The sequence below is a fragment of the Xenopus laevis genome, chromosome 3S, assembly GCF_017654675.1.
Source record: "Xenopus laevis strain J_2021 chromosome 3S, Xenopus_laevis_v10.1, whole genome shotgun sequence".
Taxonomy (NCBI): Eukaryota; Metazoa; Chordata; class Amphibia; order Anura; family Pipidae; genus Xenopus; species Xenopus laevis.
In genome coordinates this window covers 3,862,725-3,889,776 of record NC_054376.1, presented here as the reverse complement: position 1 = coordinate 3,889,776, position 27,052 = coordinate 3,862,725, and the positions used below count along the sequence as shown (strand labels likewise).

Here is a 27,052-nt window from a genome sequence, read left to right as displayed (position 1 = left end):
CTTTAATGCAGTTTTTTGTAATGTCTCCCTTGGAAAACACTTCTTTTGTTCTTAAAGGGACCTCCAACCTAGAACTAACAATAGAATAATCATCTTTTCCAACATTATCAGCAGGAGCATCAATTTTAATCTTGGTAACTTACAAAATCATTGAGAAAAGAACATGAGATGAAACGTATTGCATAGAAAGGCTGAGTAAATAAAATGAAATACCATATATACTCGAGTATAAGCCGAGTTTTTCAGCTCCTAAAATATGCTGAAAAACTCTACCTCGGCTTATACTCGGGTCAAGTGCAAAAACGGTCGCCCGGCGGCTAAGAATAGTCGCTGGCGTCCAAGAATGGTCGCCAGCATCCAAAAACGAGACGCCGGCACCTCCAATGGGAGCAGAAACCCTCAATTTTTTAATTGAAACTTACCAGAAGCTTCTGCATTTCTCACCCTAGGCTTATACTCGAGTCAATAAGCTTTCCCAGTTTTTGGAGGTAAAATTAGGTACCTCAGCTTATACTCGACGGCTTATACTCAAGTATATACGGTATACAGTCGGAGGAGGAAACAGAAATGATAAAGGAGCGGATGAACCAATAAAGAGGTGCAAATCCAAAAGAAGGCTCCCCGTGTGAGTCTCCAGAACTGGCACATTGAGTTTTTTAAATTCAAATGGAATTCGATTCGAGTTTTAGAAATTAAATTTTTTAAATAAATTTCAATTGGTTGAATTTCGAGTTCATGGGAGTTTTAGGAGGCACGTTAATCAAAGGTCAAATTTCAAATTTATGTGAATTTTTTTTTTACTTAAATTCAAATTTACTTGAAATTCTATTGGGGGGGGTTATTTGTTAAAAACGAATATCTAAAACTCGAAGGAATATTACCAACCCGTAAACTCGAATCAAATTAGACTAAACTCGAATCGAGTTTTTTCTCCGAAGAAGGCTAGTGACATCTTCAAATTGGTCAGTGGGCTTCTCCCATTGACTTATACATGAACTCGACAGGTTTTAGGTGGCAAATAGTATAATTCTTTAAAGGGGCAAGGTTTGATACATCTCAAAATTCGAATTTAAATTAAAAATCTAATTGAATTAATTTTGTTCCAACAGTGCCACCTGCTGGTCAGTTTCTGACCAGTCTGACCAGCAAGTAGTCAAGGAAGTTGTCAGGAGAAAGAAAGAGGCTGCTCTGATGTTCTTCTGCTTAGGAAAGATTTGAGAAAGGTTTCTAATTGTTTTCCTAAGCAGAAGAACATCAGAGCAGCCTCTTTCTTTCTCCTGACAACTTCCTTGACTACTTGCTGGTCAGACTGGTCAGAAACTGACCAGCAGGTGGCGCTGTTGGAACAAAATTCATTCATATTAACAGCACATGTATCCCTTAATATCTTGGAATAAAAAGAAAATAAATAATGAATGTAAATGACAAAAGTGCTGAGAATAGGCCCCTCATCAATTTTACATTCACCTATTTTAAAGGTTTACTTATAGGTTATACTTATACTTTGACCACCAAGTAGTCAAGGAAGTTGTCAGGAGAAAGAAAGAGAGCTATTTTCATGCACAGACGATACCCTTGAAATTGCCCCACGTCCCATAGAACTGAACTGTGGTGATTTGAAGAGATTGTTTATCCATACACAGGTATATATGTTTTTGCAGTAGAGGCTTTAGTTGGCCTTTACTCTAAACCTCAGTGACTTACCTAGGGAGGTACACTACTCACCTGTATGGTGTAGACAAGGGAATTGCGGAAAAGGCTGGTTTTCAGTTTGTTGATAGTTGGCCAGTAGACATCTTCCAGTCGGCTAAAGAGCCGACGCTCCAGATAAGCCCAGTACTCTACTAACCCATTCAGGTCATAGCTCTGAACAAACTGCAGTAGCTGCTCTACAATCCTGAAAGCGATACAAAAATGCAAGAAGTGACAATGAATCAAAGAACACAGAGGAAAGTCCTGCACCAGGTTGGGTAGCTGCAAAGTGGTCGGATTTGGGGCAAAAAGTCCCCCTATTCCCTGGGTGTGTGGACAGTCCGTGGGTACCCAACAAAGGTGCGGGCTTGATCCCTTCCCTGTGGTTCTGGTAGTTTTTTCTACTTAGTGCAGATTCGACACTGGAGTGACGTCACTTCTGGTCCAAAGTAGTGATGATGAGCAAATTTATTCTCCAGCCATGGATTTGCAGCGAAATTCTGAATTTCAGCATGTGCAAATTGTTTCGCAAAACTGCAGCGAAAATTTGCAGAGGGAAAAGTCGCCATAAGAAAAAAAAGCCCATTGACTTTAATGCATTTGGAGAAAAAAAGTCGCCATAAGAAATAAACGCCCATTGACTAATGCATTAGGACAAAAAAAGTCGCCATAAGAAAAAACAACCATTGAATTTAATTCATTAGGACACAAAAAGTCGTCATAAGAAAAAACGCCCATTGACTTTGATGCATTTGGAGAAAAAAAGTCGTCATAAGAAAAAATGCCCATTGAATTTAATTCATTAGGACAAAAAAAGTCGCCATAAGAAAAAACAACCATTGAATTTAATTCATAAGGATTTTCATACATTTGGAAAGAAAAAAAATAGTTGTTTGCATTAAAATTGTGGCTTGTAAAAACGCCCATTGACTTCAATGCGTTTCGCAACATTTTGGAGCTTTTTTTTGCGGATTTTTCCGAAGTTTTGCTTATTTTTCGGTGAGACGGGACAGATTTGCTCATCGCTATTCCAAAGTGAAGTCAAATGGCCATTGACTTTAATGCATTCGGAGAAAAAAAGTCGCCATAAGAAAAAAAACGCCCATTGACTTTAATTCATTGACTTTAATGCATTAGGACAAAAAAAGTCGCCATAAGAAAAACGCCCATTGACTTTCATGCATTTGGAAAGAAAAAAAATTGTTGTGTGCATTAAAATTGTGGCTTGTAAAAACGCCCATTGACTTCAATGTGTTTCGCTAAATTTTGGAGCTTTTTTTTGCGGATTTTTCGGTGAAACGGGACAGATTTGCTCATCGCTATTCCAAAGTGATGTCACTTCCTGTTTCGAGAAGGTTAGTTGGCCTATTGCGGGTCAGCTCGGGTAATGGATCAGTAGGGGAAATTTGAAGGTTGTGGGTATGGGTTGGGTACAGGGATAAGAAAACAGACCCGTGCAGAACTCTTAATACAGAGACAGAACCCCTGCATTCGAGTAATAAATTGATACTGGATCCGGAGTGGAGGAACCTGTATGCACATGAAACAGCCACGCCCACTGATCAAGATGAATTTCTCCTGGACTACAATCCGCTCCCTATATAAACCTAATCACTTGTCGCTTTTCTTTTTCTTATGGGCAGCTATTTTTTTAAGAAACTCCTGTCTCTGAAAAGAAAAGAAAAAAACAGACCCGGGAGTGGCTATTAAAAGTGTGGCGTGTCACGTGTCTACAAGCCAGTGGCTTCGAATTATAATTTCTAGCATTGCAAAAAGTCTGTTTTTTGGGATGAGTTACCCTTTAGAAAAATAAAAAGGAAGACAATACAAATTGCAGCAAAACATGGGTGTTAATTATCTTTGTCTGCTTTCATGTCGGCCTCAAAGTACTTTAAAGTGTTGGTGAATCCCCTAAAGGTGAGATATTCTTTCACCAGGTCGTCATCACAAGGTTTTCCGATTATTGGACCTTCCGGTAGAGGGGGAAAAAAAAAAAGAATCACATTTATCATCTCATTATCAGGATACTGTTCAATGGCAGCGTCGTTATATCTTAACGAGACAGTTGGGAGGTATACACCGGCATACGCCAGTTTTTTTTTTTTTCATTTTAGCCGGCGCAGAGTCAGGGAAGGCGTTTGGGGCGATTGGTCCCCGCAAAGACGAGGCGATTAGATCTCCCCAAAACGCCCAGTGTGGCCTAACCCTAAGGTTTGTTTGGGTCTCAACTCTCTGTTAAGTTTTCGGCCTTGTTAAACCTGAACAATAATATGGCCAATATATAAAAACATTTAAAGGGCACCTGTTGGGCAAAACTATTCCCCAACCAAAGGTGCGGGAAAAAAGAACCTTAGTATTTTTTTAAAAAATATAGTATTTTTTTTTTTTTAAAAAAAAAAAAAGCCTCCCGCCAGCGCTAGGTCACCTGCACCAGGAGGGAGCTTCCAGTGCAAGCAGCCATGTTATGCATATCTTATAGTGCGCTTGCCATACCTCCCAAATGTCCCGTTTTCAGAGAGACCGTCCCTCTTTTGATAGCTCAACCCACAGTCCCTCCTTTGTACTGGAAAGTCCCGATTTTCTCTGCACTGAACAGCCAGAAAAAGAAACAATGTTTCTAACTTAATTGGCTTTTGGCAGAGAGCCCAGAACAGCCACAGCTGCAGATAAAATACTTTTGTAACAATTTTGAGATCAGCAAATAAGTAATTGTAACAAAATAAGATAACAGGTCCCTTGGGAGAAATTAGGCTCACAGCTTAAAGGGCAATTCACCTTCATTAGCAAAACTGTAATAACTGGAAGAAAAAAAACACAGAAATATGTTCAAACTTTCATAACCTGCCACATTTTTTAAAATCAACATGGTAATTACGGGTGTGGCCATAAAAGTGAGCGTGGTCAAAAAAATTCGTCCCATCCCTCTTTTTATTTCCAAAATGTTGGGAGGTATGCATTTCTGACATCACGCACATGCGCATAATGAGATTGTCATGGCATTGGCCCATTATTTATATGTGTGTGCCCCAACATCAGGGTCAGAACTAGGGGCAGGCAGAAGAGGCAGCTGCTTAGGGCGCAATGATAGGGGGGCGCTGAGTAACTACCTCTGAAATTGTCTTCTGCCTACCCCAAGTCTGTGTTCGCACGCCTCAGTTTTACTCCGATTCCCCGTCACCCACCTCTCTCAATTTCCCCTCCGTCATTCTCCCCTCTCTCCTGTCGCCCTTCCCTCCATTGATCTCCCCTCCCCAGGGTCAGACTGGGCTGGCGGGAAACCGGGAAAAAACCCGGTGGGCCCCTGCCCTCATGGGCCCCCGCCAGCCCAGACCCGCTCCTCAATGGGCCCGAACTGAAAGAGAAATGTGTGCGGCACGGTGCGCCTGTCGTTCGCACATGATCACAGCATGCCGGCTTTTGCACAGGTGCCCCCAAGGATCAGGACATGGTGGGCACCAACTGCCCAGTCCGACCCTGCCCCTCCATCCTCTCCCCTCTGTTGCTCACCCTTCGCGGCCCTCTCCTCTCTGTCCCTCCCTTTCATCGCTCTCCCCTTTTCCTAGGGTGCCTGGCCCTGCCCAACATGGCCACTTGTACCTAGAGCTCCCTCCAGGTGTAGGTGGTAGTGATGTGCGGGTTGGATAAAACCCAGCCTGGCCTCCCTCCACCCGAGCCCGACTTCCGGGTTCCTTTTATAGACGCGCCCCATTTATGACATCACAAAAGGGGTGGGGCTAGAATTCACGCAGCTATAAAACTGGAACTCGGAAACCACCCGCAAATTGGGGCGGGAGGTCGGCCTGCGGGTATCGGGCCAGCCCACACATCACTAGTGGTGGGGGTGCAATTTTTTTAAAAAAATAACTACTTTTACCCCAACCGGAGTGTGGGCTCTATTAGCCCACACCAAGGGGCGAAACTACTGGGGGTGCCAACCTGCACCTCCTTGGAGCCCTCCAGCCACTCGTGCTGATGTTACTGGCCCACCCCACTGTGTCCCGAGGCCACTTACTGGCCCAAATAAGACAAGGTTTCTTTTTATTCTAACAAAAGAATAAATATCTGGAAAAACCAAAGAAAAACAGATTTGACCTAAAAAAAAAGGAAAGAATTTCTAAATTGAGACTGAACTTGTCCTTTAGTTTCTCCTACAGAAGTAAATTTCATTCCAGTCTCTGGGTCCCACACACACTCATTTAGGGCCCTGCTAAACTAAAGGGGGGTGGGCGGCCAAAATTAAAGGGGAAGTTAGGTCTCTTTATTTGTTGTTAATAGGTGTGATACCCAAAATTGCAGCCATAAGCTTCCCTTTCATTTCCTCACAGAAGAACAACAAGGTTCCACCAGACACTTCGTAGAAATGTCAATATAATTTTATAGAAAGCTCATTTTCCATTTCCATACTGGGCTGAGTGCACTTTAGCAAAAACTTTTTGATTTTTAAATAAAAGATGGCTTCTCATAGTTTAACTTTTATTCCCACAATTCCCGCCTCAGAATCTTCCCATCCATCCCGCCCTTTTGCCTTTGCGATCAGCCCTCCCCTGAACTTGTTACAGTGTTTTCCTCCCGCTCCTCTCCGATTGGTCAGACCGCTCAGCGTTCTTTCGGCGGCGATTGGCTGCCCGAGTTCATAGCGTGTTCTGATTGGTCTCTATCTCCTGCCCCGCGGATGGAAATAGGCAGATTTGGCAAGTGGAGCGGCAGGAGGTTGCGGTGACGTTGTGTGTGTGGGTCCCAGTGTCCCGGGGCGATTGGTAAAGGCAGAAAAAAACCAGTATTCTTGTTTATTATATAAATATTCCTTATTAAATGGACTTTTATTCCTTTTTCAGTTCTATTCCGTGTCCATCGGTGTCTGTGTCTCCTTAGGCACATTATTCAGTGCTGGAAAGGGTTAAACAACAATAAGTTTCTATTTATTCCCTAAACTGGATATTTACCTGTTACATTCCGCTTGTGTGGAACTATTTTACCTTTAGCCTTGACTCTCAGGGGTTCAACCTGGGCCCCAACACAGGGACCCCCCAAATCTGCCTCTCAATCCACTGCCCCAATGTTTCTATATATCTGTAACTTTATTTGTACCCTGGGTACCCCTGGAACTATAGCAGGGTGACACCCCAATGTTTCTATATATCTGTAACCTTGTTATGAGCTAAGGGGGCCCAGTCTGAAGGTCAGTTAGGGGGAGATTTGGGGGGAGTGCTTATTTGTACCCTGGGTACCCCTGGAACTATAGCAGGGTGACACCCCAAAGTTTCTATATATCTGTAACCTTGTTATGAGCTAAGGGGACCCAGTCTGAAGGTCAGTTAGGGGTAGATTTGGGGTGAGTGCTTATTTGTACCCTGGGTACCCCTGGAACTATAGCAGGGTGACACCCCAATGTTTCTATATATCTGTAACCTTGTTATGAGCTAAGGGGGCCCAGTCTGAAGGTCATTTAGGGGGAGATTTGGGGTGAGTGTTTATTTGTACCCTGGGTACCCCTGGAACTATAGCAGGGTGACTGTTACCCCAATGTTTCTATATATCTGTAATCTTGTTATGAGCTAAGGGGGCCCAGTCTGAAGGTCAGTTAGGGGGAGATTTGGGGTGAGTGCTTATTTGTACCCTGGGTACCCCTGGAACTATAGCAGGGTGACACCCCAATGTTTCTATATATCTGTAACCTTGTTATGAGCTAAGGGGGCCCAGTCTGAAGGTCAGTTAGGGGGAGATTTGGGGTGAGTGCTTATTTGTACCCTGGGTACCCCTGGAACTATAGCAGGGTGACACCCCAATGTTTCTATATATCTGTAACCTTGTTATGAGCTAAGGGGGCCCAGCCTGAAGGTCAGTTAGGGGGAGATTTGGGGTGAGTGCTTATTTGTACCCTGGGTACCCCTGGAACTATAGCAGGGTGACACCCCAATGTTTCTATATATCTGTAACCTTGTTATGAGCTAAGGGGGCCCAGTCTGAAGGTCAGTTAGGGGGAGATTTGGGGTGAGTGCTTATTTGTACCCTGGGTACCCCTGGAACTATAGCAGGGTGACACCCCAATGTTTCTATATATCTGTAACCTTGTTATGAGCTAAGGGGGCCCAGTCTGAAGGCCAGTTAGGGGGAGATTTGGGGTGAGTGTTTATTTGTACCCTGGGTACCCCTGGAACTATAGCAGGGTGACTGTTACCCCAGTGACTCCATATTTCTGTTATACACTAAGGAGGGGCAGTCTGAAGCCAAAGAAACACTTCACAAATACAGTTATGAAATAAAATTAGAAAATGTGTTTAAATGTAAGAGTATCAGATCCCTATAACAAAGAGCAGGGAGCTGGATATACTATACACAGAGCAGGCAGAATTCTAAATGGAGGAGCTTCTTGCTTTAAAGGAACAGTTCAGTGTAAAAATAAAAACTGGGTAAATAGATAGGCTGTGCAAAATAAAAAATGTATCTAATATAGTTAGTTAGGCAAAAATGTAATGTATAAAGGCTGGAGTGACTGGATGTGTAACATAATAGCCAGAACACTACTTCCTGCTTTTCAGCTCTCTAACTCTGTAAGGGGGGCCACATGGGACATAACTGTTCAGTGAGTTTGTAATTGATCCTCAGCATTCAGCTCAGATTCAAAAGCAACAGATATGACCCATGTGGCCCCCCCTCAAGACACTGATTGGTTACTGCCTGATAACCAGGGTAACCAATCAGTGGAAAGCAAGAGAGCTGAAAAGCAGGAAGTAGTGTTCTGGCTATTATGTTACACATCCACTCACTCCAGCCTTTATACATTACATTTTTGCCTAACTAACTATATTAGATACATTTTTTATTTTGCACAGCCTATTTATTTACCCACTTTTTATTTTTATACTGAACAATCCCTTTAAGGGGGCCCTGTAGAACTGAGGAACAGATTAATTGTTCAGGGTTGCTTATAATGTTTCTAGGATACAGCTGGATGTAGAATCATAGCCCTTAGAGCTTCTTGCACAAATAAAATATCCAGTGCCTAGAGCAGCAGTGTCCAGGGCAAGGGAATCTTATACTTACAGGGATTCCCCGCACATAGAGTCCCCCTGTAGATGTGAATGATGCACAATTCTCCCCAATTCTGAATGCGGTATTGCTAAATGTGTGCAGGGTTGCATACAGAGCCGGGAATATTTTTTTTATTCCATTTTAGCAGCACAAACAGCCTTGGATGGGGGTGAAGTGCAAAAAAAAAAAAAAAAAAAAACACAGCACTTTTTTTTGGCACTTTACTGCCCCATTGTAACTGCTTGTGCATCTTTTTCAGTTTTTGATGGATGCATCAGCCGAAGGAGAAAGCAGTAAAACTGTGAGGCGGAGAGAAGACAGAGGAAAGAGACCCGCGAGGAGGCGCCCGCAGAAGGCTGCGTCAGTCTCGCAACTCATTAGACAGCTGCAAAAGATAGTGTTCCTTGACTCGGAACTAAAAGTGACCAGGGTAGGAGACATTAAATTGCAATTATTATTCATGTTGTCATTATATTGTGTTTGCTTTGATGCAGTTAGTTTGCCTACTGTACTCCTAATATAGCCATACTACTTGACTACTACCTACGGAGTGTGGTTTAGTTAAAAGCAGTGAGGGTCTCTAGGACGACCTTATTACCTGATAGGAAGAGACATGGATAGTATAAAGGGGAGTGTTGAAAGGGAAGGGAGGGATGAGAAGCAATGGACCTTTCAGTAGTGATGTGAATCAAAACTTGACTCGGCCAACTTTTCAACTTATAGATCTGCACCCAACCTGTCCCATCTCTGACATCACGAGGGTAGCGTGGAGCAGACGCTCACCTGGCTGAAGTGGGGCATAGTAAAGTCATGGGAGGGGAGAGCAGATGCAACAGTTTGGGTTGAACCCTCCTGAACTGTGGGTTTGGGCCGGACCAATACTTCACTGCTTCCTACCATAATGCTGTGAACTGTGGGTTGAGTAGAATAAATGGTACATGTTGATGGTCAGCCCTGAGGAATATGGGTTTGGGGGGAGAGGACAGTGAACCAAAGATGTTAGTTTCCCCCTCAATTATGTGTTGCAGGTTGCCTTTTTAAAATGGGAAACGACTGGCCTTTGACTCTTGAGCTTTAACCCATTTTTTTTATTTTTTTTAGCGTCAGGTTCTTCATCAAACCAAAACCTATATTAAGGAACTTGAAACCACTTTGGATAACCTTCTTAAGATGAGAGGTAGGAGCTTCCGTTTCCCATTCCTCATACTGTACTCAACAGACTACGTTTAACCAGATTATAAACCTCATTATTGGTGGGGATGCAGCCAGTTATTTACATTTTTGGGAAAGGTCCTACATATTGCTGGGGGGGGTGTTGGAATTGTAGTTGTAATTTTCACTGTCCTGATATCAGACTTTTTTAAACTAGATGACAAAATGCCGTGCACCCTGGAGCAGGTCAAAGAAGAATACCTGCAGCTTAATTGCATTGACACCAGGTATGATTTTATTACATTTCCTTTATTACTAATAACCACACTACTTTTTGAGGAATAATGCATCCAGCCACAGGAGGTGGGATAACAATTAATATATTCGGGAACTATGCTGCAACGTTATTTATTTCATTATTTATGGGATAGCACAAAACGATGGGCTTGTCTTGCTCATGTGAAACAAAAAAATCGGCTGGATAAAAATTTATTGTAGCAGGCTGTGGATATATATCCGCCTAACGTATTTCGGGAATCACTCCCTTAGTCATAGGCTTCTTGCCTTGCTCACGTGCCATGAACTTCCAGGCAGGATTACCTGGTATATGAAGGCACACATTTGCCACCTTGTTGCTACAGTCAACCAATTGGAAAAAAAAATGATTGAATTCTGCTGAGATAAAGCTTCACACACAGATGATTAGACCCTTGGATTTCTCTGAAGAATAATAATAAAAAAAAAGAACAATAGTCAACCCACAGTTGGATTTCAGACTTGACATCTACCTATTGTTTCAAGGGAAATGTCATTAAACCCAGGGGTAATCAGTGAATTCCTGGTGGCAATAGAAACAGAGAATGCTTCACCACAGCAGCCTTTCCGCTAAGAAGAAATGCTTCGGAATTGCGGGATATAAAACAACACTTTTAATAAAATAAAAACATCCTTCTTTGTTGATTGTGTGTGTTTATTGTTCATGAATGTGACTCTTTAAGGGGGGCATTTGCTAAGACCCAGGACAGAAGTGCAAGAGTCGGTGGGCCCAGCCAGCCCTGTCCATACCACCTGCCATGGGAGAAGTTGTAAGTCCAGCTCTCTGTTGCAATCTATCACCGTTCCCTGACTTGCACCTCTGAATGATGTGCAAGTTTGGTTTCAGGCAGTGCTGTACTCTGTGCTCCATTTTTACAGCACTTCATTTGTCCTGGAAGATGGTGCAAAGTACAAATCAGTGGTGGATTGTGCCTGTTTTTTGGAAGTGATGCAGGCCAATGGCTAATGTTATTCATCCAACAAATGGGTGAAAATTGCACCTTGATAAGTGGCAGTGTGCTATAGCGTTCAGACTATATCAGCTGTATTGTGTTTGAGGCTCAGCCACCATCATGACCCTTCCTGCCCCATGTTTTTGAATGCTGACGATACGAGAAAGAGCAATGCTGAGCTGTCGTAAGTCACCTTCTTGGCCCTGGCCCAAAAGTCTGAAGAGACTAATTTCAAAGTAAATGAACGTGAGAGGAGGGATGCATCTTCTGACAGAATAGGAAGAGCCACTTGCCCACTGCTCCAGTTAGGGATGGAGAATGAGACAAGAGCAGGCGCCACTACGTAGAAGACCACCAAAATATGTATAGATCACCTCTTGGATCATGACAAAGAACTTAAAAAACCCAACAGAATCAAAGTTGGAGGAAAGATATACCCTCAGGAGAATGGGAAATCATCTTACCTACAGTAAGTAAAAATCTTTTCATATGAAGTATTTGGTCTATTGTTTGCATTTATACCACTATAGAATGGAACAGTCTTATGATTATTAATTAGAACTTTATAGAGTTGTTGACTTTTTTTTGAAGGTCCCAAAAGGTGACATACATATTCAGACAGGCAGTCAAACGTGGCTAAATCTGGGTATGTATGGAAAGCATTAGGCAATTATGGGAGGAATGAAATTAAAAATAATTCTTTGTTGGGAAACCCTGATGTTAAGGCAGATAAAAAAAAGCTCCCTTTCCATACAGTAAAGGGAAAATAGTGCAATCCAAATAACAGACCCCCCAAACAACTGAATCAAATTTGCTGCATGGTGTGTAGCCCATTAAAGGGAATATCCTACAGTTCCTTGTTAATTGATCATTTCTTCTACAGACCTTCAAAATGAAGTACTGGCATCATACTTGTTATCCCCCTCTCCTCTATGCCAGCTGAGTGAATATAACTTTGGTGTCTCCTCTGAGAAGCCATAAGGTACTAGTGGAGTCAAAAAGGGGCAATACACTGCTTGGTCAAGAGGAAGGACACCGTCTTTTTTTTGTTCCGTTCTTTCAGCCTGCCAGCCCAAATGCTTCTTCATCTGCCAATGTACCATGCACTGGCCAACATGGTTTTTCAACAGAAATCTGTTCCATCAAAAACCAAGATATTTGTCAGAACAATCTGGCCTACATACATAGGCAAAAAGTTTTGTATGATTTTATGTGTATGGGCAACTTAACCCTAAAGCTGAGAATCCTAAACTCTAAACCCATTTAGGAGAAACCCTTTCCCTTGTTTGATTTGTCCTTGTCTCTCTCCACCTTTGGGAAGTTGCACCCCAGTCACAGGAATAAACCCAGATAATGACCTGGGAGTGTGGTACCTCAGCCAGGAGTGTGAGACGGACATCGCCATGAACCAAGTCGTAGAAAATACAGAGGAGGCTCATATCCCATCAACCCTGTCTTCTGATATTATGGAGTTTGAAAGGTATATGTGCTTGGCGTGAGGTGTTAAGTGTGTCAGACGTTAGAAAGATATAAACACATACGACTGCTTATGTGCTTGCTTGAGTACAAAAGCCATGGGGGTGAATTGAACCAATGAGGTCAAGTGGTAGAAACTAGGGGAACATAGATTCCAATGAACAATGAGGACAAGTGGTAGAACCTAGTGGAACCTATGTTCCAATGAACAATGAGAACAAGTGGTAGAACCTATGGGAACCAAGGTTCCAATAAACAATGAGAACAAGTGGTAGAAGCTAGGGGAACCTAGGTTCCAATGAACAATGAGAACAATTGGAAGGACCTAGGGGAACCTAGGTTCTAATGAACAATGAGAACAAGTGGTAGAACCTAGGGGAACCTAGGTTCCAATGAACAATGAGAACAATTGGAAGGACCTAGGGGAACCTAGGTTCTAATGAACAATGAGAACAAGTGGTAGAACCTAGGTTCCAATGAACAATGAGGACAATTGGAAGGACCTAGGGGAACCTAGGTTCTAATGAACAATGAGAACAAGTGGTAGAACCTAGGTTCCAATGAACAATGAGGACAAGTGGTAGAACCTAGTGGAACTGGTTCCTCTAGAAACCACAGCACAAAATGTTGACTGTGTAGATGTCCTTGGGGTTTGACACATGAGGTTTTCCAAAACTGTTAGGATTACAATGGGTCTTATTTCCATGAACCTCTTCATGAGTAACCCAAGATCGTATTGACAATTTTGACTTACAATAATTCATATTACAGGAGTCTTGGTGTATTCATCTTAAAGGGATACTGTCATGGGAAAACGTTTTTTTTCCAAAACACATCAGTTAATAGTGCTGCTTCAGCAAATTTCTGCACTGAAATCCGTTTTTCAAAAGAGAAAACAGATTTTGTTATATTCAATTTTGAAATCTGGCATGGGGCTAGACATATTGTCAGTTTCCCAGCTGCCCCAGTCATGTGACTTGTGCTCTGATGAACTTCAGTCACTCTTTACTGCTGTACTGCAAGTTGGAGTGATGTCACCCCCCACCCCCCTAGCATCTTAACACAGAACAATGGGAAGGCAATGAGATAGCAGCTCCCTAACACAAGATAAAAGCTCCCTGGAAGATCTAAGAACAGCACTCAAGTAGTAGTAAAAGCCAAGTCCCACTGAGACACATTCAGTTACATTAAGTAGGAGAAATCACAGCCTGCCAGAAAGTAGTTCCATCCTAAAGTGCATATATATACATTATAATATACAAACATGATCTCCTTGCCCTGTGGTACTTGTGCATGATGATTCCTTGAACAAGTTTCTGTGGATACCTTGTGGAATAATTCTACTTCTGTGTAGGTATCTGCAGTTCTACCAGCAGACTATGGACACCCTGGTGGAGAATGCGGTTATATCCCAAGAGGAGATCTCCCACCCTGTTGTCTCCAAAGCCATTTCTGACCTTTGGCAAGAGCTTTTGCAAGAGGGCACTGTAGAACTGTACCTGCAGGGTTGCCAGCAGGCTCGGATGGCTGCCCACGCTCTGCCTTGTTCTGAGATTGGTGGTTATGCCGCGACTTCCATTAGAGACAGCAGTGCTGAGAGCCAAGAAGCCACTAGCTCATTTTTGTCTTCTACCCCTGAAGAGGTAACTTTATGGAGATCACCAGAACCTTAATGTTTTTAAATTGGCGCCACTGATTTTTGTGGCCCCAAATATGTGTCCCTCAGTGACGGGCACTTGCTTTGAAGGCTTCACAGTGGTCAGGAAGTTTGAGATTATATCTATATTCTCTTCCTCGCAGATAACTTTTGAAGATGCTCTGGATATAGCCGCTGGGTTTCTAGACCAAAGCAAAGCTCAGGACTTAGCCACCCCCAGGTAATAAGCTCTCAGGTTCATGTATTTAGAAAGCTGTGACGTTGGCTAAAGGTTTAACCCTTAAAGGAGAAGGAAAGGCTCTATTTACTTGGGTGTGCCAAAAGTGGCACCCCAACTGATTGTATCTACTTAACGGACACCTCGGGCCAGTGCTCCATCAGCAGAAAACTTCACCGGCAGTAAATACAGTATATAGAATCACTTGGAGATGCACTGAATTTGGGATTCGGCCTCTTTCAGCAGGATTCGGTGAATCCTTCTGCCCTGCCGAACCGAATCCTAATTTGCATATGCAAATTAGGGGCGGGAAGGGAAAGTGCGTGAATTTCTGTCACAAAATAAGGAAGTAAAAAATGTTTCCCCTTGCCATCTGATTTGGTATTCGGCCAAATCTTTCGTGAAGGATGCGGTGGTTCGGCCGAATCCAAAATAGTGGATTCGGTGCATCCCTACAAAAAAATGGCAACCTATTTTGCATGTAAATTGAATGTACCTCCCTTGATATGTTTCATATATCCACAGGACCGCCATCAGAAATCGCAGGGCCCCATACGACAAAATTTCATGGGCCCCCTGGGCTGCGCCCACCGCAAGCCCCACCTACAGGTCGGCCCCCCACCACACAGTAAAAGAACAGAAAAATATTGGTGGCTAGGGTTCCCACATGTTAATAAAAAATAAAAAGATATTGGTGGTCAGGGCCTCCCATAAAAAAACATTTGTGGCCAGTTCCCCCCATTAAAAAATATTGGTGGCTAGGACCCCACAGGAGAAAAAAAATTGGTGGCCAGGCCCCCCCCCCCACATTATAAGAAAATTGGTGGCCAGGGCCCCTTAAAAGTCCATGCCTTCCCGAAGTCAGCAGCTCTTAGAAAGATGGGGGGGGACAGTTAATCAAGTAAGTGTAGAGTGGTTGGGACCCCCTTACCCTCGGGGCCCCCTACAACTCTCCCCCCAGTCCCCCCCTGATGGCTGCCCTGTATATCCACACTAGGAGGGTTGACGCGAAACCTCGGGCAGTTTTGGGTTGAAATTTGGTTTACCAGTGCCGGTTTGGGTCAGACGGGGGGTCGAACATTCCTCCTCTGCTCCCAAAGATTCCCCTCTATTGGAACCAGACGTGCAGGCAGAAGTAGTGGAGCGGGACGACACTCCATGGTAACGTTCTGCGGTTTAGGGTTCGGATTGAGGCCTCTAGTTTAGTTCATTCACTATTACCCTGTGCACATGGGGATACGGACCCCTATTAAACATCAACTCAGTATAAAGGGGGATCCTGAACTTCCAGAGATGACTCTGTTACCCTCATTGCAAGTCTACTTTCTCCTTCCATTGGCCCATCAGTGATTCGACTCAAGCAAGTTTGGGTGACTCTACTGCATGAAGTAAAAGTCAGTGCCAGGGAACATGGGCGTGATCTCTATCCCTGTTATATTAGTGTTTGACATCTCTCCTAAATTCACCGTATAACATTCATCTTTTTCAGCTCTGAAAGTTCTCCCTGGGAGGGACAGATTGCAGATTGTCTTCTTTACAGCCGCGTCTCTGATTATCTAAAGGCCTGCCTTTGTTCTTACACTCAGGTAACCCTACATAGAACATTAGATATATTATTCTTGCATCTCTTAAGCCTTAAAATATATTCCACCCGGTGATTTTTTTTACTCACAGGAGGCAATGCTGCCGTGCACCTACCTGCCGACCCCTGTGATCTTCTACTCCCAGAATGGAGAGCAGCAGTACGACAACATGGCGACCACCACCTTCCCCCAAAATGCAGCGCCGCAGTACGACAGCATGGCCGCCCCTGTGATGCCTTCCCCTCAGGACGCCCCCTTGCCATGTGACGGCACAGACCCCCCTGACCAAATCTGGCTGCAAGAAGGGGTGCTGCTCTGCGACGATGAGGCGGTGCTGCTCACGTGCACAGAAACCTTCGATGATGATGTGTAACGGTTTTGCATTTGTTTGTTCTCTTGCTGCGCCTTAAGTTCGTACAATTCCCCTGTTAATCTGTGGGTCGGAAAATATTCAATAATTGTATTTAAAAATGTAATATATATCTTTTATTCTATTGATTAATATGGCCTTAATGGGGTGGTTCACCTTCCGGCCAACTTTTAGTATGGTGTAGATTGGCGACTTCGAAGCAGCTTTTCAATTGGTCTTCATTATTTATTTATAGTTTCTGAATTATTTGCCTTTTACTTCTGATTCTTTCTAGCTTTCAGATGGGGGTCACAGACCCCATCTAAAAACAAATGCTCTGTAACGCCTCCCCATACACGGGCCGATAAATGCTGCCGACAGACCGCGTGTATGCGGTCCCGTGATCCAACAGCCCGTATCGGATACACAGTTTGGCGAAACGAGCGGATCTCTATGGCCATCTTTAGGGCAGGGGCCCACAGGCAGATTCAGGGAGATCTAATCGCCTCTTCTTTGGGGCGACAATCTCCCCCAACCGCCTTCCGCCTGCTATAATGAGAAAACGCCAGCGCAATGGCTCTCGCGGCGCTTCGATTTTCCAAGTTGCCTCACGAGGAAACTTCGGTGACTTCGGAATTCGCAGCGCCGCGAGTGCATTGCCGCAGGCGATTTTTCATTTCAACAGGGGGAAGGCAGTTCAGGGGGATTGTCACCCCAAGAAGAGACGATTAGTCCCCGACTAAATCTCCCCGAATCTGCCCGTGTGCCCCTGCCTTTATGCCACAATTTTATTGTTATTGCTACTTTTTTATTACTTATCTTTCTATTCCGGCCTCTCCTATTCATATTCCAGTCTCTTAATCAAATCAGTGCATGGTTGCTAGGGGAATTTGGACCCTAGCAACCAGATTATTTGTTGTTTTTGAGTTATTTCGCTTTTTATTCAACAGTTATTATCTGGTTGCTAGGGGAATTTGGACCCTAGCAACCAGATAATAACTGTTGAATAAAAAGCGAAATAACTCAAAAACAACAATTAATTAAAAAGGAAAACCAATTGGAAAATGTCTCACCTCGCTATATTGTACTTAACGTTCATTTAAAGGGGAACGACCGCTTTAAAGCGACAGTGCAGCTGTTTTGGGAGCTGTGCCTGTTTGTGGCCACCGGGGGGCGCCGTTTCATTGCTGTCTATGGCGAATGCAAATTCATGGAGGTTTAAAGGGAGTATTTGGGTGGAATTGTAGTGTAAGCGAATGAGTTAATTGACCCCAATCTTCTGTGACCCCTGTGGGTATGGCCCAGATAGATAAGAACGGGGTCAGGACATTTGTGTGATGGTGATGACGGCTACAAAAAATGGCACCAGCTTCAAATGCCCGTCTGCAAGAACCTTATTCATTTGTTCTGTTCCAAATTAAATCCTGCCTCCCTGGTACATCCATGAGTTACTATAGAGAGTTACTATAGAGATACATCAGATTTACACATTTACCATTAAACTGAAGTTTTTTAACATGTTGCCGCCTGGAGGCAGTTCTTTGTTTTTTATTTTCCGACTATTGTGGCAAAGTGACGTTTTTACAGTGAAAATAATTGTTCACCAGTAAATGGTTATAACTGGTACAGATTAAAGAGTTTTATGGTTCCTAAACTTGGCTTTGTTTTTTTGTAAGAGTGTATTTGGAATATAATTAAAGTGTGGGGGGACTGTTCCTGCTGAATTGTGCTTAGTACAGGGAATACCTATGCTGCCATAGTTTTATGGGATCTCTCTGTACAGACTATGAGCAAACTTAGGGGACTGTTCCTGCTGAATTGTGCTTAGTACAGGGAATACCTATGCTGCCATAGTTTTATGGGATCTCTCTGTACAGACTATGAGCAAACTTAGGGGACTGTTCCTGCTGAATTGTGCTTAGTACAGGGAATACCTATGCTGCCATAGTTTTATGGGATCTCTCTGTACAGATTATGAGCAAACTTAGGGACTGTTCCTGCTGAATTGTGCTAAGTACAGGGGAATAACAATGCTGCCATAGTTTTATGGGATCTCTCTGGTCCAGAGAGTAGGGAGAGAGAGTAATGTGATACAGAGAGTAGGGGGAGTGAGTAAGAGAGAGTAATGTGATACAGAGAGTAGGGGGAGTGAGTAAGAGAGAGAAATGTGATACAGAGAGTAGGGGGAGTGAGTAAGAGAGAGTAATGTGATACAGAGAGTAGGGGGAGTGATTAAGAGAGAGTAATGTGATACAGAGAATAGGGGGAGTGAGTAAGAGAGAGTAATGTGATACAGTGAGTAGGAGGAGTGAGTAAGAGAGGTGAATGTGATACAGTGAGTAGGGGGAGTGAGTAAGAGAGGTGAATGTGATACAGTGAGTAGGGAGGGTAATTAGTAAAGTAGTAGGTTAGAAGGGATCGGTGCTGTTGGTAAATGAGAGAATTAGGAATTAGTGGTTGGAGGGGGCAGTGCCCAGAAGCCTCAGTGAGATCTGGTTGTAGTTGGTTTAGGAGGGTGAGGAGGGGTCACTGGTCGTGTAGATGTTCCTCCTCCCTGGAGTAAGACACAACTGGCCTCTAACATTTGGGACTGGGTGTTGCTGCACTTAGTGGCCCTTGTTCCTGTGTTTCTGGGGCCCCCACTGACTCTGCATCCCCCATATCACCTGCCTGTACTCTGAATGGGACCCTGGATAAAGAGCCCCCAAGATCCAGTGGGGAACCAATCAGGTAAGAGACATGTGCCGTGAGTGTGTGTGGCGCATGTATTGCTGAACTACAACTCCCAGTATTCTCAGTATATCATCAAGGGTTAAAAAGCTTAATGGGAAGTGACTAATACTAATTCCCAGACACTTCATTAAATTGTTCACTGTCTGCCCCCCCCCCCGTCCCTATGTCCTATAATAATGTGTAATCAAGTTATTCAGTAATTGTGCACTTCATTTGTACTTTAGATTCCAGTGCTCTGCAGAGAGACTGAATATATTTATATCTAATATATATCTGTATATACAGTGTGACCTTATTGTCTGCACAGTTTATATAGTGAATAAAGTATCACCTATTGTAAAATATAGGGATATTATAAGTTACCGAGGAGTTTCATGACCATATAAAAGTACGAGGCCGAAGGCCGAGTGTTTTTATACAGGTCATGGAACTCCGAGGTAACTTCTAATATCCTCATATTTTACAACTGGGGGTACTTTATTTATTATAATACACAAGTTTCAGTGAGTCATGTGACAGAAATGACATCACTACTCACCGTTTATAACTGATGACATCACTACTCACCGTTTATAAGGATATAATTTACAGGATATTCATGGCTTTTGTGTATTATATAATGTTATAGTCAGGTCTTCTGGGTGTGTATTGTCACTAATAATAATAATACTAATAATAATGTCATAACATCTGACACGTCCTACTGTCCCCCCCACCATGCTCAGCCTGCAGCCTTGTGCCTTTATATGGTCACAGAACAACCCCTCAGTGACTTCTAATATCCTTATCATTTACAGTAGGGGGTACATTATCCCTTATAATACATGAGTGATACTCAGAGTTCCCTGTATAACTCAGCCTGCAGCCTTGTGCCTTTATATGGTCTCAAAACAACCCCTCAGTGACTTCTAATATCCTTATCATTTACAGTAGGGGGTACATTATCCCTTATAATACATGAGTGATACTCAGAGTTCCCTGTATAACTCAGCCTGCAGCCTTGTGCCTTTATATGGTCACAGAACAACCCCTCAGTGACTTCTAATATCCTTATCATTTACAGTAGGGGGTACATTATCCCTTATAATACATGAGTGATACTCAGAGTTCCCTGTATAACTCAGTCTGCAGCCTTGTGCCTTTATATGGTCACAGAACAACCCCTCAGTGACTTCTAATATCCTTATCATTTACAGTAGGGGGTACATTATCCCTTATAATACATGAGTGATACTCAGAGTTCCCTGTATAACTCAGCCTGCAGCCTTGTGCCTTTATATGGTCACAGAACAACCCCTCAGTGACTTCTAATATCCTTATCATTTACAGTAGGGGGTACATTATTCTGATTAGAGAGGAGAATTCCCTGGTATAAGACACTCACACTGCTCTCCCTGTGCAGCACATTGGCTCATGTTTCTGGATACAAGCAGTGCATTGATTGGTGGGTGGGCGTGACATATGCAAATGAGCAGCTGAGAGAAACCAAACACTACAATTCTGCACTAATAACCCTAGTTTTGTCCCTTTAAATATCCTCCTAAAACAGAAGTCTTGTTACAGAGCAATAATGTGGGGGTGCAGCCTCACTTGGGGGGTACTTGTCAATTCAGATTTGTGTCGCCCTATGGGGAAAGAGGGTGTGTGAGTGGGTGGTGGCTGCTTGTTCCAGTGTATCAGTAAGACTATACTTTCAGGGATCATTTCTATAGGTTGTACCTGGTGAAATGTGCTCGAAAGTGTCTGAACTCACAAACCACGAGGAAGAGCGTCAGTGTTCTCTCCTGAGCGTGAAGTGAGCTCACAGTGCTGCTTCATTGTGGCTGCTGTTTGCTATTGATGAACGTTCTGCTCCCCTTTATTATTGGGGAGATGGAGGGAGAGAACACAAGCTGAGTGGTTTTGATTCACTGATAAATAGAAGAATAATGGGAATTAAAGTCACATGTTGTAAACTGCCCACACCCTGCTAAATCTGAGCAAAATTGTAACATTCCTTCTCTGTATATTTGTATTTATACATATGGGAGGAGGTGCCATATTGATTCCCTTAGACAGTACAGTATGAGGGTATAGCTTATTGTGTGCCCAGAACATTCCTTCTCTGTATATTTGTATTTATACATATGGGAGGAGGAGGTGCCATATTGATTCCCTTAGACAGTACAGTATGAGGGTATAGCTTATTGTGTGCCCAGAACATTCCTTCTCTGTATATTTGTATTTATACATATGGGAGGTGCCATATTGATTCCCTTAGACAGTACAGTATGAGGGTATAGCTTATTGTGTGCCCAGAACATTCCTTCTCTGTATATTTGTATTTATACATATGGGAGGAGGTGCCATATTGATTCCTTTAGACAGTACAGTATGAGGGTATAGCTTATTGTGTGCCCAGAACATTCCTTCTCTGTATATTTGTATTTATACATATGGGAGGAGGAGGTGCCATATTGATTCCCTTAGACAGTACAGTATAAGGGTATAGCTTATTGTGTGCCCAGAACATTCCTTCTCTGTATATTTGTATTTATACATATGGGAGGAGGAGGTGCCATATTGATTCCCTTAGACAGTACAGTATGAGGGTATAGCTTATTGTGTGCCCAGAACATTCCTTCTCTGTATAATTGTATTTATACATATGGGAGGAGGAGGTGCCATATTGATTCCCTTAGACAGTACAGTATGAGGGTATAGCTTATTGTGTGCCCAGAACATTCCTTCTCTGTATATTTGTATTTATACATATGGGAGGAGGAGGTGCCATATTGATTCCCTTAGACAGTACAGTATGAGGGTATAGCTTATTGTGTGCCCAGAACATTCCTTCTCTGTATATTTGTATTTATGGGACCCCTCAGAGCATTTTGCCCCTTTCTCCCCTAGTGATGCCCCAGTTTTATCACAGAAGTTTCTGCCTGGTGGTGATTGTGTCCCTGGTCAGATGCCTCCTCATCCTCACTACGTTGCTCTTCATGATGTGTTGTATAAAAGAGACGCAACTCCGGCTTCAGAAGAAGGAGGAGGAGGAAGAGGAGACTGTGTCCAGGTGGGGGAGCTGCAGTTGCACTTTTCTCCCTATAAGGAGACAGACTCCCACTGTTCTACATTTCAGTGCAACACTTTCAATTCTGTTGGTTTAGTGGCAGTGCCCTCTGCTGGACACTGTATGACACTACATATTGTGCTCTGATGTAATAAACGCATCATGCTATTTAGTTTAATCAGTTTAATCAGTTTAAATTCAACGTTTAATCTAACTCTGTTTCTAGGCTTGAAGGAAATCCTTTTTTTTTTTCCCCATATTTAATTTCATAGCAGAGATCTGAAAAAAAAATTCTAGCCCCAAAAACACAAGAAATAAACCAGGGGGTGGGATTCAGCCCACAAGCAGTGAACAAATCAGCTTTTGCAAACACAATTAAAGGCAACTGCTAAAATTACCTTTAGAGGGTTGCTGGGCAGACATAAAACCTATAAAAACAAAAGGTAAAGTGCCTAGAAAGCTTTCGTTGCCCTGTGATGTCATAGTTCCTTGTATGTGACATCAGTGAGAACAAATGACATCACACTGCCAGGTAGCGGGAAGATGCAGCAGGACAGTCATCATTAGACCTCCCATGTCGCTGTGGTCTGTGTCCCCCACTTTCTCCTCCAGACAGGATTATGGGGTGGTGGGACCCTTGCCCCTCCCCCCACAATGAATTTAATTTCCAGGAATAATTTGGATTAAATGACATTTTTGCTTTCTGTTGATGCTTCAGGGGTCGTTGGGGCAGAAACGAGGCAACAGATTTCACCAGAGTGGACGGAGAAGCAACAGGAACATGTCTAGCCCTGAGAGGCCATTTACTCTTCCTATGGCTTCTCTTCTAGTTAAAATAAACTTGGCCTGGTAGTTCCAGTTTGCATGTCTGTTGATTGTAAGTTCTTGTGATCAGGTCTTGGGTAGGTCAAGCCTCGGTGGTAGCTAGACTCCAAATTTAGACTATTTCCATGTTTTTAAAAACATTTATTTATATAAATTTTATATAATTTTTTTTTTTTGGCATGGGGATCTTAAAATATCCATTGATGTGTCTCAATGAGTCCTAAGTTCCACCCCATAAGTGATCATACGTGATGGACTCACCTTGTAGCTACCAGCTCATTCCTTATCTTGGCACTTGCAGAATAACAAATGTTCTCAAGGCTGGAGGGGCTTAGGGCCCAGTGTATTGGTTGGTAGATGATGGATGAGGAGGTAGAGGGGACTGGTATAATCCTAAAAAAGAGGATCCAGGCAAAGCTAAGAGTAGGCCTCTACGAATGGAGGATCTTGACACCTCTTAATATGAAGGACCTGTGAAGGCAAGTGCTTTTTTTTTTTTTTTTTTTTTTTTTTGGGATGAAGGTCTGGGGAAGCAGAGTATTTAAACAAGGCTTCAGAGGCACAAAACAATTGAGTAGAGCTGGAGCCGAGGGCTTAAAGGATAAGTCAACCTTTAAAATAAGAGAATGTAAAATTGATGAGAGTGCTTTTCTAAGCACTTTTGTCATTAACATTCATTATTTATTTTCTTTTTATTCCAAGATATTAAGGGATACATGTGCTGTTAATATGAATGAATTTTGTTCCAACAGCGCCACCTGCTGGTCAGTTTCTGACCTGTCTGACCACCAAGTAGTCAAGGAAGTTGTCAGGAGAAAGAAAGAGGCTGATGTTCTTCTGCTTAGGAAAACAATTAGAAACCTTTCTCAAATCTTTCCTAAGCAGAAGAACATCAGAGCAGCCTCTTTCTTTCTCCTGACAACTTCCTTGACTACTTGGTGGTCAGACTGGTCAAAGAAACTGACCAGCAGGTGGCGCTGTTGGAACAAAATTCATTCATATTAACAGCACATGTATCCCTTAATATCTTGGAATAAAAAGAAAATAAATAATGAATGTAAATGACAAAAGTGCTAAGAATAACACTCTCATCAATTTTACATTCACTTATTTTAAAGGTTTACTTATCTTTTAAGGCAAAGAGATGATTTAGGCCTGGACTGTAAGGGAAGAAGGAGCCTCTAATCCTGGAGGTCCTGGTCAGTAAGAAAAGAAGCAGGTGCTCACGTTTCCATGAAACAGCTGGAACTCCATATGACATGGACAGATTCCAAGTCACCCCAACAGTATACAGGGTATCTTTACCAGCCCCCCCCCCCAAGATAATCTGATTAACATCCGTTAAGGGGTAAAAACAAAAAGTGCATTATTTCATTCTATGGACTTGGGACCTGGCCGCCCATAACAATGAAGTCAGGGTCCAGTCACGGCTACAGTACAGGAAGCCGCCATATTTCCCTGCCTTCCCACACTATTAGAAATTGCTGAGGATCTAGTTACCTATGGTAACCAATCAGCAGTCAACATTTACCTGTATATAAGCAAATGTCTTCTTGATTGAGGTGTTGCACCCATACAAGCTCTGTAGCCTTTATTACATACACAATCACTCACTTGCTTATTCAAGAAAGGACCTTCATCCAGTAAGTGGTGAACAGAATATACGGAGAAAGGGGAAGTTCACCCATTAATTTGGTGCTGGCATAGACAGGGACGACAAATAGGAGAATGGGTTTGGGAAGGGGGGGGGAGAAGAAAGGAGGATAAATGAGACCACCAAGAAAAAAAGATTTGGGTGGGTTTTAACTCTTCACATTTGGGCAACCAATATCCATAATTCTTGGATCTGGTCGAGTTCCGTATCCTCCACCAAATCAGAATCAATATTTCCATAATCAAACTTTAAGAGAAATAAACAAAATTATGCAATTGTGGTCACAAAAACGGTCAGGTTCCAAGGAGAACAAATAACTACTGACATCCCCAGGTCTTCACTAAAGGCCAACCTCGCTCTTGGCATCACTCTACCCATCTCTGTCAGTTTAACTGTGGAACACATGGACGACCTTAAAGATGAGGGACTTCCCTTCACCCCAAGTGAAGGTCTCTGCACTAGAAGAGCAAAATATCTACTTTTGGCCTTTGGTTGGCCTGGAGATGTCAGTAGACTTTCCTTCTCATTTTTAGGGGTTCGGATTCCCTCCATGCTCTTGATTCGGCAAGAAACAAGCGGCGGCCATGCTTGAGCGCTAACACACACACACACAAAACCTAAGCGCTTTATCATCAAGTTTTCTGTTTTATTTAAGATTTTAGTTTTAATTCTGAAGACGGAGGTACAATTTCCGGCTTTGGGGTATTTTCATTTTTTTAGCATCGGGTTATAACCATGTTTATTCGTTTGATCTCCCCCCTCCCATTTTGTTATAACTTCTCCTCCTCCCGTTCTTGAGATTACTCCAATACTGTGCAACACTTCCGGAAACGGTGATGGTTTGGGCTGTGGATCCAGGCAAAGGGTCTGAGGGCTTTTGAAGAACACAGGCCGCTAATGCTGTCCGTACACATCCAGGCTATCCTGGGGACCTTTGTAAACTTCCAAAAACACCAAAAACAAAAATTTGAGTGGGACGTGAGTTTACAAACAGAGCAAACCCATTAGTACTAGAGGTACCGACCCAACATTCAGGGTACTTTTGAAGTAATCAGAGACCAGGTAATCATACTCAAGAAACAAAAAAAGCGCCCCAACTCTGGATGGCGTTAGGATCAATATGGCAGCTCTTCAGTAGTATCTAAAAGAAATGGTTGGCCTGCTGCTCAACGTGTGCAAAACATTCAACAAAAAAATAAAGGAAAATCCAACAAGGAAACAACCGCCGAATTAGCATATCTTTTCCACCCCCATTGGTTGAAGGTTTAACTGATATGTGCGTGAAATTCAAGCCCTACTGGTCCTGAAGAAAAAGATATAACAACGCGTCAGCCTCATTGAACGAGTGGGAAAATCAAAAATATTTCAAATCAGTTACCGTAGAGAATTGCGTTGCTTGCGGATCACATTCGATCTCGATTTCCTTGTCCCTAAGGTTTATATCATTGGCTATTTCGCTAGCTAGTTCTCCGAGCGCCGTCCAATCGCATAGACGTGAAGCTTAATTCCGGCTTTTAAGAAACACAAACATATCATGCAGCAGACCGAAATGATTCCCGACGGCAGTCGCCCTTCAAGACGGAATTTGGTTTCGCCCGTCTTTTTTTATTTGCCTGTTAGAATTTGATTCGCTTCTTGATTCAAGGGGAGAAGGTAAGAAGATCAGTTGCAGTTGTCGTGGCTACAGCTGACCGTCAGTTTGTAAAAATCAGGTCATCGCCGCGGCGATTGTGGGATATAGGCTTGGTGGGCGGAGCTTCGAGTGAGTGCGTTGGCTCAGAACCCAAGATTCCTGAAATACAATGGAAAGAGATCGGAGGAGAAGGGAGGTATGAGAAGGGGAAAACACGGAGGACTGAATTTTTTTTGGACTGAAGGGAGAATTCCCAAAGATCTAACTGTTCCTTAGATTTAATGACGGTCCAGGGCGGAGCTCTGTAGTAGATCTGTAGGTGTTTTGGTTGGGGGTCTGAAAGCTGTCTGGAAGCCGGGTGGTGGGGAGTGGAAACTGGCTGGATTTGATGGGGGAGGGTAGGGGCTCCAGTTGCCTCTGTGTAGGGGTATCTGTGCGCTGAAGAGGTTATTGTGTGGGTGGTGGGGGAGTAAGGAACTGCTGGGGCCGTCCATCTCTGTGAGGGCTTGCAGTGATTTCAACCAATGGGGAGGATTGTCATCCTGTAGAGACTCTAAACCATTCCCTGTGGATGATGGGATGCCTGCGGGAGGGACACAGAAGAGAAAATAATTACAAATTAACATTCTCCAGGGGCCATTTTTATTACAATCTACTGAACCAATGAAAAAGCCCTATAACCATTCATGGAAAGCATATTTCTAAAACTAAAGCTTGTACTTATAAAGA

At 43.1% G+C, this 27,052-nt stretch overlaps 2 protein-coding genes and 1 non-coding gene across 9 annotated transcripts in view; 2 read left to right on the top strand and 1 right to left on the bottom strand.

Moving 5' to 3' along the window:
• Positions 1–6,341: 6,341 nt before the first annotated feature.
• LOC108712550 (stimulated by retinoic acid gene 8 protein) lies at positions 6,342–16,662 on the top strand. Its single transcript, XM_018254787.2, has 9 exons — positions 6,342–6,449; positions 8,984–9,154; positions 9,826–9,901; positions 10,094–10,163; positions 12,466–12,624; positions 13,975–14,263; positions 14,421–14,497; positions 15,984–16,080; positions 16,169–16,662. The coding sequence occupies exons 2-9, from the start codon at positions 8,990–8,992 to the stop codon at positions 16,448–16,450; spliced, it is 1,215 nt and encodes a 404-aa protein (XP_018110276.1). The 5' UTR covers positions 6,342–6,449; positions 8,984–8,989; the 3' UTR covers positions 16,451–16,662.
• Positions 16,663–20,840: 4,178 nt separating this feature from the next.
• Positions 20,841–21,060, top strand: LOC121402303. The gene has a single exon (XR_005966729.1). It is a non-coding gene; the product is annotated as a small nucleolar RNA U3 (small nucleolar RNA).
• Positions 21,061–25,315: 4,255 nt separating this feature from the next.
• Positions 25,316–27,052, bottom strand: part of cnot4.S (CCR4-NOT transcription complex subunit 4 S homeolog) — a 51,079-nt gene continuing 49,342 nt past the window's right edge. For all 7 annotated transcript variants that reach the window (XM_018254078.2, XM_018254079.2, XM_018254081.2 and 4 more), the window contains 1 exon segment: positions 25,316–26,906. In XM_018254078.2, coding sequence (XP_018109567.1) covers positions 26,602–26,906 — 305 coding nt within the window. In that variant the 3' untranslated portion in view covers positions 25,316–26,601.